This window comes from Mus pahari, chromosome 20 (assembly GCF_900095145.1).
Source record: "Mus pahari chromosome 20, PAHARI_EIJ_v1.1, whole genome shotgun sequence".
In the NCBI taxonomy this organism is placed as follows: domain Eukaryota; kingdom Metazoa; phylum Chordata; class Mammalia; order Rodentia; family Muridae; genus Mus; species Mus pahari.
The window spans coordinates 17574529-17591782 of NC_034609.1; the positions used below are offsets into that span (position 1 = coordinate 17574529).

At 40.6% G+C, this 17254-nt stretch overlaps 1 protein-coding gene and 1 pseudogene across 1 annotated transcript in view; one reads left to right on the plus strand and one right to left on the minus strand.

Annotated features, from left to right (window-relative positions):
• Positions 1-4689: 4689 nt before the first annotated feature.
• The window catches only part of LOC110337257 (liver carboxylesterase 1), a 34014-nt gene continuing 21449 nt past the window's right edge, over positions 4690-17254 (minus strand). Inside the window, exons 12-14 of the mRNA XM_021220061.2 lie at positions 9579-9710; positions 8428-8500; positions 4690-5756 (exon numbers count right to left, since the gene is read on the minus strand). Coding sequence (XP_021075720.1) covers positions 5573-5756; positions 8428-8500; positions 9579-9710 — 389 coding nt within the window. The 3' untranslated portion in view covers positions 4690-5572. The remainder of the gene's footprint in view (positions 5757-8427; positions 8501-9578; positions 9711-17254) is intronic.
• Positions 13081-14008, plus strand: LOC110337258 (annotated as a pseudogene).

The following is a 17254-nucleotide window of genomic DNA, read 5'->3' on the forward strand; positions in this document are numbered from 1 at the left end:
TGAGTTCGAGGCCAGCCTGGTCTACAGACAGAGTGAGTTCCAGATCAGCCAGGGCTATACAGAGAAACCCTGTCTCGAAAAAACAAACAAACAAAAAAGAAAGAAAGAAAGAAAGAAAGAAAGAAAGAAAGAAAGAAAGAAAGAAAGAAAGAAATGTAATTACATTACTTTCCCTGTTATCCCTCAAACCCTCCTGCTTCCCCTCCCTTGCTACCCCTACTATGCCCCCCCCCCCAAGTCTCACTCACTCTCATGCTGGTAAATCCCTTTGTTTGAATTATTAATATACATACACACACACACACACACACACACACACACACACACAGAGTCCAGATAGTGTGGCTTGTGTTTATATCATTTCAGTCTGACCACATTCTATTGGAGAATCGCTTAGGGGTTTCATCCTGAGGATGGGCCAATGCTCCTTCCCTTAGCAATCATTAGTTGCCTGTATTACTGTGTCTTGAGGTGGAGCTGCTTGAGATTTCAATCCTCCATGTTAGCTCATCTATTTCTTGTACCATTGTTCCAGACTTGTTTTGGCAGCCAAATTGTTGAGGTAGCTTAGGTGTAACTTCCCTGTCGTCTCTAGGAAATGCAATCTTCCAACGGACTTCCTGGCCCACAGGCTGTTACAATCCTCCTGCCTCCTCCTCCAGATCTTCCCTGGGCCTTCCATGTAAAAGTTGTTTTGTTGATGTAGCTGTTGGTTGTATATTTTGTTGAACATAACTTCTCACTTTGATAGAAACTCAAATGCCAGTACTTGTTTTTATTTCCAGAATCCTACTTGAGAAATATTTGTAACCAGGCCTGATGTATCTCCATTGTGTCTTTGTTCTACAGTTTTATACAGTTCAGCAAGATTATTTTTCCATTTTAAGATGAATTTTCTACAGGGCGGAAACAGGTGACTAGCTTCTAATTTCTAAATACGCACAGCCATTGTCTTAGTTAGGGTTTTATTGCTATGAAGAGATACCATGACCAAGGCACCTCTTATATTTGGAGAACATTTAATTGGATGTGGCTTATAGGGACAGAGGTTCAGTCTGTTATCATGATGGCAAGAAGCATGGCAACATCCTTATAGACATGGTGCTAGAGAATGAGCTGAGAGTTCTACATCCTTGATCCAAGTACAGCCAGAACACTCTCCCAGGCAGCTAGAAAGAGGGCTTCAAAGCTCACCCTGACAGTGTCACACTTCCTCCAATAAGGCCACACCTATTATAGCAAACACACACACACACACACACACACACATGCACACACACACACACACACACACACACACACACACACACACACTAATAGTGCCACTCCCTGGGCCAAGCATATTCAAACTCCCACAGACATTTTTCCCAGCACCACTTAAAAATTGTCTTTCTCCAATGTATATTTTTAGTGCTTTGTCAATAATCAGTTGGCTATAGTTGCATGGATTTGTTTCAGAGTCCTTCCATTTCATTCCTCGGGGCTACCTAGGTGTCTATTTTTTTTTTTTTTTTTAAGGTGCTCACTGTCTGAGGACACTCACATACACCTGTAAAGATCCCAGCTCTTGATATGTTGCTAGGTATCTATTTTAATGCCACCACCCTGCTCCTTTTGTTACTAAGGCTCTGTAGTATGTTTTAGAATGGTGCTTTGCCATTCTTTAGCATTTGTATTGTTACGCAGTTGCTGCTTTGTCCATTCAGTGACTCTTGTTTCTATATGAACTTCAGGATTTCTTTAATGTCATATGGATTTTATTGGGTATTAATCTAAATCTGTACCTTTCTTTCTACATGTTATGGCCATTTAGCCAATACAAAATCTCCCTATTCATGAACATGGGAGGTCTTTGCATTTTACTAGTGTCTCCTTAAATTTCCTTCTTGAGTTTATGACTTTCTCTGTTAGACTTAGGGATTTCAGGCTGTTCTCATTTCACACCTGGTCTTCTTCTCACTGATAGATTCTTTCAGTCTTAGGATGATTCTCTGGTGTGCTTGGCCAGGGTTCATGTATTTTATGCCCCTCGAGATGGCCAGTTGTATGCATGAAGAGAGCAGTTCTTCCAATGGTTCTCATCGATGTATAAAAGATTCTGCCAGTTGGTCTTGAGACAAGATTGACTCCAGGGAGATTGATCTTTTCTATGTCAGAAGAAGACATCCTCTGAAGCTTAAGGAGATGTCTACAGTGATCAGGACCCTTGTTGGGGAACTGCCTGTCACAATGATGGGCAAGGTAGGTACTCCTTATTTTACTAAATGACTATCAGTGATTCAGTTTCTATATTGGATGATTTATTTTGGGATATATTACTTTTTAACAAGGCATTTTTTTTGTACGTTATAATTTTGTTTGTTTATACAGTTTTAGAAAAGTGACACATTTTCAATGCCAGCTTTCAAATTATTGCAATTAATACATCTCTTCCATATATGGGAATAGTATTAAAGCTCCTTATTGGAATAACACATTACAGGAAAAAGATTCAATAAACTGACAGAACTCTAATGGTATAGATGGTATGTCCATGGGAGTCAACCTTTAAATAAAAACATGGAAGGAGAGAGATACTTAAAGAATGCTGGCTTTTATTTGGTAGTAAACATGGGACATTGGGATGCAGGATAAGATTCCATGGAGATTGCTGGAGGCTGCTGGTTAAAGGAAACTTAAAAGCAAAACCATCAGGATTGTTGTTAAAATGCTATTTTGAAACACCATTCATTGACTATAAGGATCAGTAACATTGGTTAAAGTCTCAATAGATGCTGCCAGACTAGAATCCCCCCAGAATATGCTAATTTTATGTTACAATGGCACTTGTAGAAGGATGCAATTTTGACAGACTCCTGTGTAATGTTTCTTGATTCCCTTCTTGTAACTCCCCTGGCATTACTTTTGCTTCAAACGGACACAAGTGACTTAATTTGGGTTCTGGTAGCTTTCACAATGGCCAAAACATGACAATATGAGACAGGCAAGTGAAGATTCCAGAAACAGGGCAATGTAGTCTACACTGATGATGTATAGTGACAAGCCCTGGAAAGGGGATGTATGAGGCAGAACCTTCCCAAAAGTCCCTCATACCATCTTTTCCAAAAAAAGTCTGCAAAGCTGGGTGGTAGAATCTGAGTCTTTTGACTTCTCAGGTTAGTGTTCTCCACATGGCCCAACCCTGTCATAAATACAGCTAAGTATAGCATGCAATGGGACATGGCTTACCCATATCTCAGGCCTGGCATCATATGCACTCCACTAAAGTGTTAGATAAATTGATGGGTGTACGGAGGCTTATGGAATTACTCTGAAGGCGTCTGACAGAGGATGGCCAAATTTTAAACTTACTAAAAGCATTATGAGATTTTTGGTATTTTCTTTCTTTTTTTCCTTTTTGTTTGGTTTTTGGTAACCTGATTGCCTAGTACTAGAGAGTAAACTCCATAAATAATGCCATGTTTTAAAAGTAAAACTTTGGAAATGCCTAATAGAGGCTAGTTTTATTTTATTTGGGCAAAGAAGTTGTCTGCACTGTGCTCCCAGTCTGAGATTTTTGCTTGTGACTGAGATTAAAGGGGGCTTTTAATTAAACTGGTAGTGGAAACTTCTCACAGAACAACATTCAAGTGGACCTTGATTATCGGTAGGAGCTATTAGCTCTGCTTGCAGTGAGAGACAGCAGCAAAATGCAATACAGAAACATGCAGTTTGATAGCAGAAGTCTATTTGATGTTGGGAACAAGAAAATTATGGGAGATGACAAGATTAAAGACTTAAAAAATTAAGCCACAAATTTTCATCTGTAGGAGAAAGATGCCTCATGGGCATTGTAGGAATTGTTCAGATCCCATGTATATCTCTCAAGAATGTAACGTGTTTTCTTGAGAATAGAATTTTCATAGTTCCTGTCATGCAAGCCATGAGAGAGGGAGAGGGTATGTTTCCCTGCCTGATGACACCTAAGCACTAAGGAGCCCCTACAGCTAGACTCTAAGAGCCTGTCTTCCCCACCTTCTGGGGACAGCCATTGTCATCATCCATGATGCTGGGTCTTCAGTCACACCGAATGCAAATTATTGACTCATGGAAGCCTTGGCATGGATTTCAAAGGAAAAGCAGACAATGTATGTCATGTCAGAATAACCACAAACTGTGGAACCACTCATGTCCTCATGTCCACACATGTGGAACCTACAGATGTCCTCTGTAGAACAGCTGCAGACAGAGCAGAGCCAGCTCAGAGAGGTCATATGCACCACAACCCTCAGGTCTATAAAGGAGGAGACTGGAGCCTGCTAGTGCTCTCATCTGAATAGAGTGTGCCATGCCATGGATGTAAGGCTGTGATTATAAAGTAATTTGCCCTGCTATCTTTCAGTCTTCCTTTGCCTCCATTCCTGCTTTATGGGCCCCAAATCTGCCACTGGACCCAGGAAAAGGTAGCAAACAGAAACAAAAACATCTCCCCACCCCCACAGTCTGCTTGTTTCGTTCAGACATTGGGACAGTCAATCATCTATCCACCTCCCGTGGAGGTGGCATCTCATGATGTTGAATCTCTCTCCATGCTCCCTTCTCTAATGCGTAAATGAATTATTCTTAATATAAATGTAAGCAGTGAATTTAGCCAGTGGCTATATTTCTTTATGTTAGTCCCCAATAATCACACGGATAAACCAATATTTATTTAAAAGTGCACCTCAATAGCTGAGCAATTCAATGATCTACCTGTACTTTCTATGCTAATCTGGCTGCCTCTCAGCCAACTGATACTTGCATGTTGTTATTGATGTGGCTTTTCAGATCCCTTCTTGGTGGCTCTAATTCCTCCATCCTACCCCTGATCTCTCTCTCTCTCTCTCTCTCTCTCTCTCTCTCTCTCTCTCTCTCTCCTCTTCCTCCTCCCCCTCTTTTTCCTCTCCCTTCTTCTCTTCTTCTCATTGGCAGATGTCCTGCCTTATTCTCTATTCTGCTCAGCCACTGGGTGATCAGCATTTATTGACAAGGCAGAGAATAAGTGGTAAGAAATGTTTACACAAATGTGAGACAGGATATACTTGGTGTAAGCATTTCAATGCCATGTCCAGAATGAAACAAGACACGAGGGCAGAGAAATGAGCATTTGAATAACACAAGGGTAAATTTTATACAGTGTACAAAAACACTGTACACTAATTAGTACACTAATGCATATAGATCCATTTTGAGCCAAAGACTCTGGCTTGATTTCTAAGGGAATGTTTTTGTGGTATCATTAAAAATTGAAAGCATATGGCCAGTCAGTTGTGTCACATGCCTTTAAGACCAGAACTTGGGAGGCAGAGGCAGGTGGGTCTCTGAGTTCAATACTAGCCTGGTCTACATAGTGAGTTCCAGGAAAGCCAGGGCTACACACAGGTAACCCTGTCTCAAAAAACAAATAACAAAAACCAAAAATTTGAAAGCATAAAATCAAATGTTTCTCCATATTGTGTTTGTACTCATGCTACATGACTGATTTTGGAAACAATAACAGGAACAAACACCCTTTTCTTAGCTCCAGACTCTCAAACCTGTCTGGGCCTCCTAATCACAGCTCAACATGTTCCCTATGGGATGACCTTTCTGCTGTTTCCTTGGCTCTGAGCTCAGTCCAAAAGTCCACTTCCTTGTCTTTCAGCCTATGGGCTGCCTGTGCTGGGACTCCAATCTGAAGATATCCTTCTTTCTGGTCATACTTTGGCCAATGAGGCAGCCCTTCACCATTAGGGTTCCTGTGAACAGAATAAAGAATTTCTCTTTAGAAACTCACCAAAACTTGCTGCTTTCATGTTACTTAAAGATGCATAAAGATGCCCTGGTTTATCTCTGCCAAGAAGCCTGTAACCTTCCACAGATCAAATGGACAGGTGTCTATCCCCTGGCACAGATTTTTTTTTTTTAAGTTTGTTATGATATAAATTTTGCATTCTCTGCAAATCCTCATGTGTTCAGGCTTGTACTAAGCTAGAAGATAGTGGAATAAGGGTGGAGTGTAGTTAGAAGAAGCAAATGCTGGCCACCTTGAATAGTCCTGGGGTCCCACTCCTTCCCGTCATAGCTTCCTGACTACATGTTGCTCTGCCTCAGCACAAGCCTCAAGTGAAAAGTTCAAGTGAACTTCAGAGCTAGATATAACATCCATTTAAGTGAGTGGACTTTGGGCATTTTGTCAAAGTCTTTGAAAGCTAACATCTAAAATTGCTTCTGAGAAAGGGGTCACTCTATGGTTAAGCTGGCATTGTAGTTTGTAATGATTTTTAATTGGTTTGTGAAGGAATTTGGAAGTTTGGAGAGCATACTCTAGTAAACTCAGAATAGGTGAGTAGGGTATTCTAGATTCTAGTGTGTTCTAAAAAGAAAGAAGACAATGAAGCCAAGCTTGTGACATTTCAGAGGGTAATGAAGCCTCTGTGCAGAACTTGAATAGAGATAATTAGTGTTACATTATGTCTACATTTGTCCATTCCCCGACCTTTTTTGATAGGTTGGTTGCAGTGGCAGTAGACTGCATAAGTGATGGGTTTGTTCAAAAGCATCAGAGCTTTCAGGCTATGTTAAGGTGCTTTTTGTTGGTTTCAATTAGACTTACAGTGAAATAAAAGGAAAAAAATACAGCATAAAGAATTTAATTATTCTGTGTTTCAAAATTAAGAGTAGGGCCAAAAAAAGATGCAAGTCTTCTGAACAGATGAAAGGAGGACATATTCCTGAGGATGTCTCAGGAGTCTGCAAGATGGTCCTTCACAAGGGCATCACTTGCTTCAAAGACATTTCTTGAAATATTAGCATTAAATGTCCTTCATCTACAGTATGGTGTAAAGAATTGATTTTCTGGGATTTGCTTCCCTTTGTTCAGGTTCTTGGGGGCTTTATAGCTGATGGTCCACGGGCCTTAACTCTACCTCAAACTATAGTTAGATCTTGACATCATTGCATTGCACTGATTTTGCAGGTAAGCAAAATGCAAGGCCCATGAGGCCATCAAGGTTTCTATTTGGTTTTTCAAGTGAAAGCATGGGCGATCACCAAGTGGGTCGAAGGTTTGATGTCTCTGGTAGCAACCCTAAGAGCATGATGCATGAAGCTATGACAGTAAAGTGTCATTTTGATGGAGACTTTAGTAAGTCATAACTGGCATGGCTTGGAACATCGGCCAGGAAACATTCAGACCATGAGCAGAATGACTGTCTTAGTCACTCTTGGAGTGAAGAGACACTGTGGCCAAGGAAACTCTTATAAAATAAAGCACTTAATTGGGACTTGGAGTAAACTTTTAGTGGCTTAGTACATTGTTATCATGGCAGGAGCATGGCAGCATGCATGGTAGTGGAGTGATAGCTACACTGACCTACAGGCAGAGAGAGACTGGGCCTGACAAGGGCTTTTGAAACCTCAAAGTCTACCCCGAGTCTATACTTCCTTTAACAAGGCCATACCCACAAATTGTTCTAATCCAAAGAGCTTCACTTCCTGGTGACTATGCACTCAACTATATAAATTTATGGGGTCATTCTTATTCAAACTATCAGGGAACTCTAGTGGCCACAGAGGCTATAGGCATTGAGACTTTAGAATGCATTCCCCAGCATTCAGAGCCCATGTCTGTCAATAGATTCCTAGATGTACCAAAGGAGATTTAAGATTTAAATTCTCTCTTGGTTTTTGGACCTGCTTTAGTATCGTTCCTCATTGCTATTCTCCTGTCCCTCCCTGTAGAACAGCAACGTGTGGCTATTTTCCTTGTATCTTAGGAATTTGTTACTTTTTTGCTGGTGTGAGTTTTTATAGCAAAGGTTTGCCTGAGACTGGGAAGTCTTTGGATTTGGATATCAAAACAGTATTAAAAATAATAAGAAGTTAGGTATGTGTGGTAATGAATTTCTGTGATGGGCACAAACTTCTTGTGGGTCATGGGCGGGACAGTATAATTTAGAACTTAATACTACCCCAAATGCTCATGATTTGAAGCTTTGATCCCCTCCTGATGGTGCCATTGGAACATGGCAGAGAGAACTTGGAGGAGGATGATCATGGAAGACTTTCCACTGAGGATTATAGTAGGATCCTGGCCCTTTCCTTCCATTCATGAATGGCAGAAGGTAAGGAGCTTTGACCTACTGTATGCTCCACAACATGATGTTTTGCTCCAACACAAGAGCTAATAGACAAAATGAGCAAGACCCAAAGTCTGAGCCAAAATTCACATCCTCTCCTTCATGTTGAACTGTCACAAACATCATCATAACTACAAACTGGATTAACCCAGCCCTCCTTGTGAGAATGCTATAGTCAGAGGGACAGAAGGATGATCACTCAAACATTAGAAAACTAGTCCTTCCTCAGGGGTATGTATGACTCATGGCACCACACCTCTAGCTTGGGCATTATAGCCACCCGTCTCACCCATTCCGAGCAAAGTTGGCCCAGAATTTCATCACCATCTTGCTGAGGTTGATCTCCTCTTCTGAAGCGCCCTCTGTGAGAAAGAAGGAATAGAAAAAATTAGCTACTTAATTTAAGATGTGGTTAATGAGCAGTTGTATTTGAATCTGAGCACCTTTAAGAAATGCCATCTTGTCTCTGAATGGATTACCTGTCTACCCTGATCTATAAGATAAATGGACTCAGGCCTGGTTACTCTTTGAAGGAAAGAAATGCACTTTTGGCCTTTATTGCAGACTCACTGAGTCAAAAATCTGCCTTTTAAGAAGATCTTGGTGAGTGTGCCCTCAATTTAAAATCAAGAGGAACATTCCAGATGTTCTCTGCCTTTTTCTGTCACGCTCACCTGCCTGGAATTTCCTCCTTGGGATTTAATGGCAACAACACTCAACTCCCCCCAGCTTTACCACCAGGGTTGCTTGCTCTTAGGGCTACCTTTGACACATATACTTCTTCATAGAATCTAAAAACAATCAGAACTGGAATGATACTGAGTAGATATCCAGCAGAGATGCTCAGAGACACTGGTATGCTATGAGGGACATAATTCACCAAGTATGCCAAACTGTTGAAAAGTAAAGTATTGAAGACCTTTGTGAAAGGTTCCCTAAGTTGTGAAAGGTTCCCTAAGTACACCATTATATGTGTATGTGTGTGTGTGTGTGTGTGTGTGTGTGTGTGTGTGTNTGTGTGTGTGTGTGTGTGTGTGTGTGTGTGTGTGTGTGTGTATGCCAGATGGTGAGTAGGAACATGATAGACCTTATTCAAGGTTAGAAATATTCCTCACACCCCACTGCACTCACAGTGTAATACTTATGAGAGGAAAATTAAATTCTGGCACTCTTGCCCTAAAGCAAGGCCTGCGGTGACCTTCCACTTTTCCTCCTGGGATTACAGATCAGGATTCTGAGAATGACTAACTATGGGAACACAGTAACATAATCCCATCATGTGTGTTAAAGGAGAGAGACTGGGAACTGTCTTATAGCTGATACCTGTCACAAAGCATAAAGAATGCAAGTTTAAAAGGAGAAACTCACTCAAGGCCATCAAGGCAAGACACAAGCTGAAGCCTCATATCACCAAGAACATGGCCAGCAAAGAGACATTACCTTTTAAAAACGGGGCTCCCCATACAGAGAAGAGTTCATCAGCATGGTCTCCTAACAATTCCTGGGGTCTATTGTCTGATACAAAGCTTGGGCGATACTGATACTCATACATGTAGGTTGGGGCTCCAGCATCTATGGAGATAAGAATTCATGTACAGTTACATTACCAGACACACACCTGGATGGTGTCACAGCCTAAGTCCTGTACTTGATTATATTCTTCATCTGCAGAAGAGACAAACACAGTTTTAATATGGCTATGGCCATCATCCTTCCAGTCCACAACTGCACCAGGGGGCAGATCAGGTGCTCCAGCACCCCACACCTCCCATGTTCCATGCCAATACCAAGAGATAGCTTGACTCTTGGGAGGTCTGTCATAACCAGGCTTGCAGATCAGGAGTACCAGACCCCCTCCCACACTCAGGGACAGCCTGACTCGAGGAGGCTCATCATAGCCAGGCTCATAGGAGGGACAGGCTCCAGTCAGAGAGGAGCCTGTTAACAGGAGAGATAGTCAGATGGCAAAGGGCAAACACAAGAATATAAGCAACAGAAACCAATGCTAAGTGGTACCATCACAACCCAGTTCACCCACTACAGCCAGCCCTAGATACCCTAACATACCTGAAAAGCAAGATTCTAACCTAAAATCCTATCTCATAAGGATGATAAAGGACCTTAAGGAGGACATAAATAACTCCCTTAAAGAAATACAGAACACAGCTAAATAGGTAGAAGCCCTTTAAGAGAAACACATAAACCCCTTAAAGAAATATAGGAAAACACAATCAAATAGGTGATGGAATTGAACAAAAATGTCCAGGATCTAAAAATTGAAATAGAAACAATAAAGAAATCACAAAATGAGGCAACCCTGAAGATGGAAAACCAACATACACAAGCATCACCAACAGAATACAAGAGATAGAAGAGAGAGACTCTGTCATAGAAGATACCATGGGAGATATTGACACAACAGTAAAAGAAAATGCAAAGTGCAAATACCTCCTAACCCAAAACATCCAGGAATTTCAGGACACAATGAAAGGACCAAACCTAAGAGTAATAGGAGTGGAAGAAAGTAAAAATACTTTCTAGAATTTAATAAAAATGAAGGCACAGTATACTCAAACTTATGGGACACAATGAAATCAGTGCTAAGAGGAAAATTCATAACACCAAGTGCCTTCATAAAGAAATTGGAGACATCCTACACTAGCAAATTAATAATACATATGAAAGGTCTAGAAAAATAGAAGCAAACACACACAACCTCTTGTAAATGGCAGGAAATAATAAAACTCAGGGCAGATATCAACCAATTAGAAACAAAGAGAACTGTACAAAGAATCAAGAAAACTAAGAGCTGGTTCTTTGAGAAAATCAACAAGATAGATTAAACTAATTAAAGGGCCCGGAGTCAGTATCCAAATTAACAAAATCAGAAATGAAAGGGGAGACATAACAACAGAAACTGAAAAAATTTTAAAAAAATCATCAGATCCTACTACAAAAGTCTATACTCAACAAAACTGGAAAATCTAGATGAAATGGATGATTTTCTAGACAGACACCAGGTACCAAAGTTAAATCAGGATCAGATAAACTATCTAAACAGTCCCATAACCCCTAAGGAAATAGACACAGCCATTAAAAGTCTCCTAACCAAAAAAAGCCCAGGCCCAAGTGGTTTTTATTACAAAATTATGTAAGATCTTTAAAGAAGACCTAATACCAAGACTTCTCATGCTAATCCACAAAATATAAAGAGAAGGATTACTACCTAATTCATTCTATGAAGCCACAGTTACACTGATACCCAAACCATGCAAAGACCCAACAAAGAAGGGGAACTCAAGATCAATCTCAGTTATGCATATAGATGCAAAAATACTCAATAAAATTCTCACAAACTGAATCCAAGAACACATCAAAACCATTATTCATCACAATCAAGTAGGCTTCATCTTAGGGATGAAGGGATGGTTCAAAATATGGAAATCTATCAATGTAATCCACTATATAAACAAACTCAAAGAATAAAATCACATGATTTTCTCATTAGATGCTGAAAAAAGCCTTTGCCAAAATACAGCAACCCATCATGTTAAAAGTCTTGGAAAGATCCGGAATTCAAGGCACATACCTAAACATAATAAAAGCAGTGTACAACAATCCTACAGCCAACATCAAAGTAAATGGAGAGAAACTTGAAGCAATCCCTCTAAAATCAGGAACAAGACAAAGTTGCCCACTCTCCCTGTTTATTCAGTATAGTACTGGAAATTCTAGCTAGTGCAATAAGACAACAAAAAGAGGTCAAAGTGACAGAAAATCAGGAAGGAAGAAGTCACGGTATCCCTATTTGCAAATGATATGATTGTATACATAAGTGACCCCAAAAATTCTACCAGAAACTCCTCCATCTGAAAACAACTTCAGAAAAGTGGCCGGATATAAAATTAACTCAAAAAAAAATCAGTAGCCTTCCTTTATACAAAGGATAAATGGGCTGAGAAATAAATTAAGGAAACAACGCCCTTTACAATAGTCACAAATAATATAAAGTATCTTGTCATAACTCTAACCAAGCAAATAAAAAAATCTGTATGACAAGAACTTCAAGTCTCTGAAGGAAAAAAAAATTGAAGAAGATCTCCCATACTCATGGATTGGTAGAATTAGCAGAGTAAAAATGGTCATCTTACTTAAAGCATCTACAGACTCAATGCAATCCCCACCAAAATTCCAATTGAATTCTTTACAGAGATAAAAAGAGAAAATCTCAACTTCATCTGGAATAACTAAAAACCCAGGGTAGTGAAAACAATTCTCAACACTAAAAGAACTTCTGGGGGAATCATCCTCCCTGACCACAAGCTGTACTACAGAGCGATAGTGATAAAAACTGCATGGTACTGGTATATAGACAGNCAGGTAGATCAATGGAATAGAATTGAAGACCCTGAAACAAACCCAACACCTATGGTCACTTGACTTTTGACAAAGAAGACAAAACCATACAGAGGGTAAAAAAAAAAATTTTTTTTCAACAAATGGTGCTTGTCTAACTGGCAGACTGTATGTAGAAGAATCCAAACTGATCGATTTTTTATCTCCTTATATAAAGCTCAAGTCCAAGTGGATCACGGACCTCCACATAAAAGCAGATACACTGAATCTAATAGAAGAGAATGTGGGAAGGAGCGCACATCAGCACAGGGGAAATTTTCCTGAGCAGACCACCAATGGCTCAGCCCCTCAGATCAGCAATGTCAGTCTGAGCCATTTGTCAACGATGACAAATGGGACCTCATGAAACAATAAAGCTTCTGTAAAGCAAAGGACAAAACAACAACCTACAGACTGGAAAAAGGACTTTACCAACCCTACAGCCAATAAAGAGCTGATATCCAAAATATACAAAGAACTCAAGAAGTTAGACTCCAGCCTTTCACGAACCCACACACTCTGAAGCCTGAGTGAAAAGTGTAGCATCATGGCCTCTGTGCTGTCCTATGAAAGTCTGGTACATGCCATGGCTGGAGCCATGGGAAGTGTGACTGCCATGACAGTGTTCTTTCCCTTGTATACTGCAAGACTTCAGCTTCAGGTTGATGAGAAAAGAAACTCAAAAACAACACATGCAGTGCTCTTGGAGATAATTAAGGAAGAAGGCCTCCTGGCACCATACCAAGGATGGTTTCCAGTTATTTCCAGTCTCTGCTACTCCAATTTTGTCTATTTTTACACTTTTAATAGCCTCAAAGCAGTGTGGGTCAAAGGTCAACGTTCTTCTACAGGAAAAGATCTGGTGTTTGGGTTCATAGCAGGAGTGGTAAATGTGCTGCTAACTACTCCACTCTGGGTGGTAAACACCAGGCTGAAGCTGCAGGGGGGCAAAATTTCGGAATGAAGACATTATAACAACTAACTACAAAGGCATTATCGATGCATTCCACCAGATTTTTCGAGATGAAGGGACCTTGGCTCTGTGGAATGGCACCTTTCCCTCCTTGCTGTTGGTCTTCAACCCTGCCATCCAGTTCATGTTCTATGAGGGCTTAAAACGGCAGCTTCTAAAGAAGCAGATGAAGCTCTCTTCTCTAGATGGGTTCATCATTGGGGCAATAGCCAAAGCGATTACCACCACAGTCACCTATCCCATGCAGACAGTACAGTCAATTCTGAGGTTTGGACGTCATAGACTGAACCCAGAAAACAGTACCCTGGGGAGTCTTCGGAATGTTCTCTCTCATCTTCACCAGCAGTGAGTCAAGCACTTTGGAATAATGGGACTCTACAAAGGCCTGGAAGCCAAGCTGCTGCAGACAATGCTCACAGCCGCCTTCATGTTCCTTGTGTACGAGAAACTGATAGCTGCTACCTTCACCATAATGGGCATGAAGAGCACACATAAGCACTGAGGCTGCCCACAGGACAGTGTGGAGGCGCACGTGTTGTACAGAGAGAAGAGGCACAGTGCTCCTTTCCCGTCCATCCCATCCACACCACAGACATTCCTGTCATTGGCTATAAAGGTATCAAAGGCTAAACAGGAAATATAGTCAGCTAAGCCTATATGGTTTTTTTGGTGTTTTATGGTGTTTGGTTGGATTTGGGGTTAGAGGTTAGACTAATATGAAAATATTGAAACCCTGAAAATGTTAGTTTGTGGGTGTTCATTCATTTTTCTCAAGGGGAGTGGACTTTCCATCTAAGGATTTTCTCATCTTTGCCACTTGTTTTCTTTTGCTAAATTCTCTCCCAAGTTCCGGACAATTCAGTAGCATAATTCTCCTCAAATCCCAAGTCTGGGAACCCTGAGCCCCACCTATCTCTATTCTGTCCAGCCATAAGCTGTAGGCATCTTTACTCACCAGTCTGGGATAACTTAGTGGGTAAGGTCACATAGTTTCACTTGAGTCTACATGCAGATTCTCTCACCCTTGCGGGCAGCCAGGGCTTGGGACCCAGTATTTAGCATTATAAAACATGGAAAAAGACCAAATCTCAACAAAAAATAATCCATGCAGAAACTAGAGGTTTCATATTTCATATCCAGCTGTGTGTTGGCCCAAGGGTAGGATCTTAAAGTGATAAAGTGATGGTAAATCAGAAGTGCCAAGGTAAGATGAACTTAGCCTCTTCCAAACTCTTTCCCCATCTCCTCTGCCTTCCACTCTCACCAACAGCGTCCAGTACATGTGTCAAGATACCACATTTCTTGATTTCTTAGTGGAGTCACCAATCCTCATTTATTAGGTCTTAGCTCATAAAGCCCAGCATGGGAGGGAGCCTCATAATTGTCCCAGTAGTGTACAGATGTCCACAGAACAATGACATTAAGATGGGAAGGGTGAGCAAATCACCTGGTGAAAAATTCTTATAACTTTCCCACCATGGATATAATAAGAGGATAGAAATTTGTAGAAAAGGAAAAAAATCAAAAAAAGATAAAATATATAACTATTGCACAGAGGAAAGTTGCCACTGCTTCATAGGCATATATATATATATATATATATATATATATATATATATATATATATATATATATATATATACACACATGTGTGTGTGTGTAGTATGTGTGTACTTGTATGTGTGGAAATGTCTTTATATGTTAATAATTCATTTTTATGATAAACTTCATACATACATACATACATACATACATACACACATTTGAAATAATTTTGTGTATATTTAATATGTTGTCATCATTACATCACATCCTAAAATATCAACTGACCAATTTCTTAATGACATATGTCCTCCCAGCATAGAATGAAGAATAATTACCTTTCACAGCTTCCCTCACTGGAACCTTGCTAACCCTGTGACTCTGAAACCCATTTATGGAATAGACATTTCAAGACCATGGAGAACTTGCTTGAGATAGGGTTTTAATCTTGCTTCTGTCACTTGATTACTTTAGAAGAGAACTCGGATCTCAGCTACACACCAGAGATTATTCATGAACAAGAGGCTACATTTTACACAGCAAACTATTCAAGATATTTATATTAGTTTTTGTGGAGTCCCTGGCATTTCTAAACTTCTTATAATCACTATGTGAGATTTGGAAAGAAAGTGAGACACACGTGTTGGTAAGTACAAAGGGAAACACTCAGAAAAACCAAAGACAAGAGGATGCTGTTTCCAGGCTAGACACTTGAACAAGAAAATTTGCAGATGGGAAGAAATGGAAGGAAGACAGGGGGTTTATTTCAAGAGATTGTGATTTAAAATGCTCCCTGCCTGGGTGAGGTTCGCAATATTAGGTCAGGAAACACAGCAGCCTTCAGTTGACCGTAGCCAAGACACAAAGCAAGCATGGTATTAATCATCAAGGAAAAGGGAAAACCCAGGAGCATCAGAGAGAAGAGCTTCACAATCAAGGATGGACCAGATCTATATCCAGTGTCTCAGAGGAGAGCAGGGTGATGATATAGGCATTGTGCTGGAGAAGAGTAACCCCCAGCCTCAAGCACTGTGCTCAGGAAAGAGCCCTTCAAAAGTGAGGGAGACATAGCAGCTCTCCCAGTCAGAAGCTGTGGAACTCACTGTCTCTGGTCCTGCCTCACAGGAATGACTAAAGAGTGTTCTTTAAAGCAAAATTTCAAGATAATGAAGAGTAACATGAGACAGGAGATATCAAAGCCATAGGAATAAAGCAAGCCACTGGTGGAGCACTCTCAGGTGAAAAGTGGATACAGTTTTATCCTGTGTAGTGCAAATGTACGTCAATAGAAATTCTGCCAATAATGATAGATGAGGCATATTATCATCTAGAGTTACAATAAATTATGGTGTCTGTCCAAATGATGTAATTGATGATGTCAGAATCATAAAGATGCTAGCAAGGAGGAGGAATAAGGAGAACACTCCTCCGTTACTGGTAGGAGTGCAACTAGTACAGCCACTTTGGAAATTAATTTGGAGGTTTCTCAGAAAATGGAAATTGGTTCCACATCAAGACCCAGGCATACTACTCCTGGTCATAGACCCAAAAAGATGCTCCACCATCCAAGGACACTTGCTCAACTATGTTCATAGCAACTTTACTCATAATAGCCAGAAACTAGAACAAACTAGATGTTTCTTAACTAAAGATGGATAAAGAAAATGTGATATGTTTACACATGAAATACTACTTAGCTATTAAAAACAAGGGCATCATGAAATCTGCAGACAAATAGATGCCCCGGCTACTGAGGATAGATCCTCACCCAGTGTGAAATAGGTTGTACAAGGCATAACCTTGGTGAAATAGAAGGCTGCTGTTACTAAAGCTAAAGACACAAGACCCCTTGACACAAATACCTCTCCTTTGGGTATAAGCTGTTTAGGCTTGGTGATACAGCCGAGAGATGCTCTTCCTTGCTCCCTCCCCTGGTACTGAAACATAGGGTCTAATGTGAGAGGTGGGAGAGTCTCCGCTCTCCACTAATTCAGTAGTGTGGACAGCACAGTAGCATAAAGAAATGAACAATGGACAGCAGCAGCAATGGTAGAGGCAGTAGAGCAGTTGAAAACCCCAGATGCCCTCTTGTGAGGCTATGCCAGTGCCTGGCAAACACCGAAGTGGATGCTCACAGTCAGCTATTGGATGGAATACAGGACCCCCAATGGAGGAGCTAGAGAAAGTACCCAAGGAGCTGAAGGGG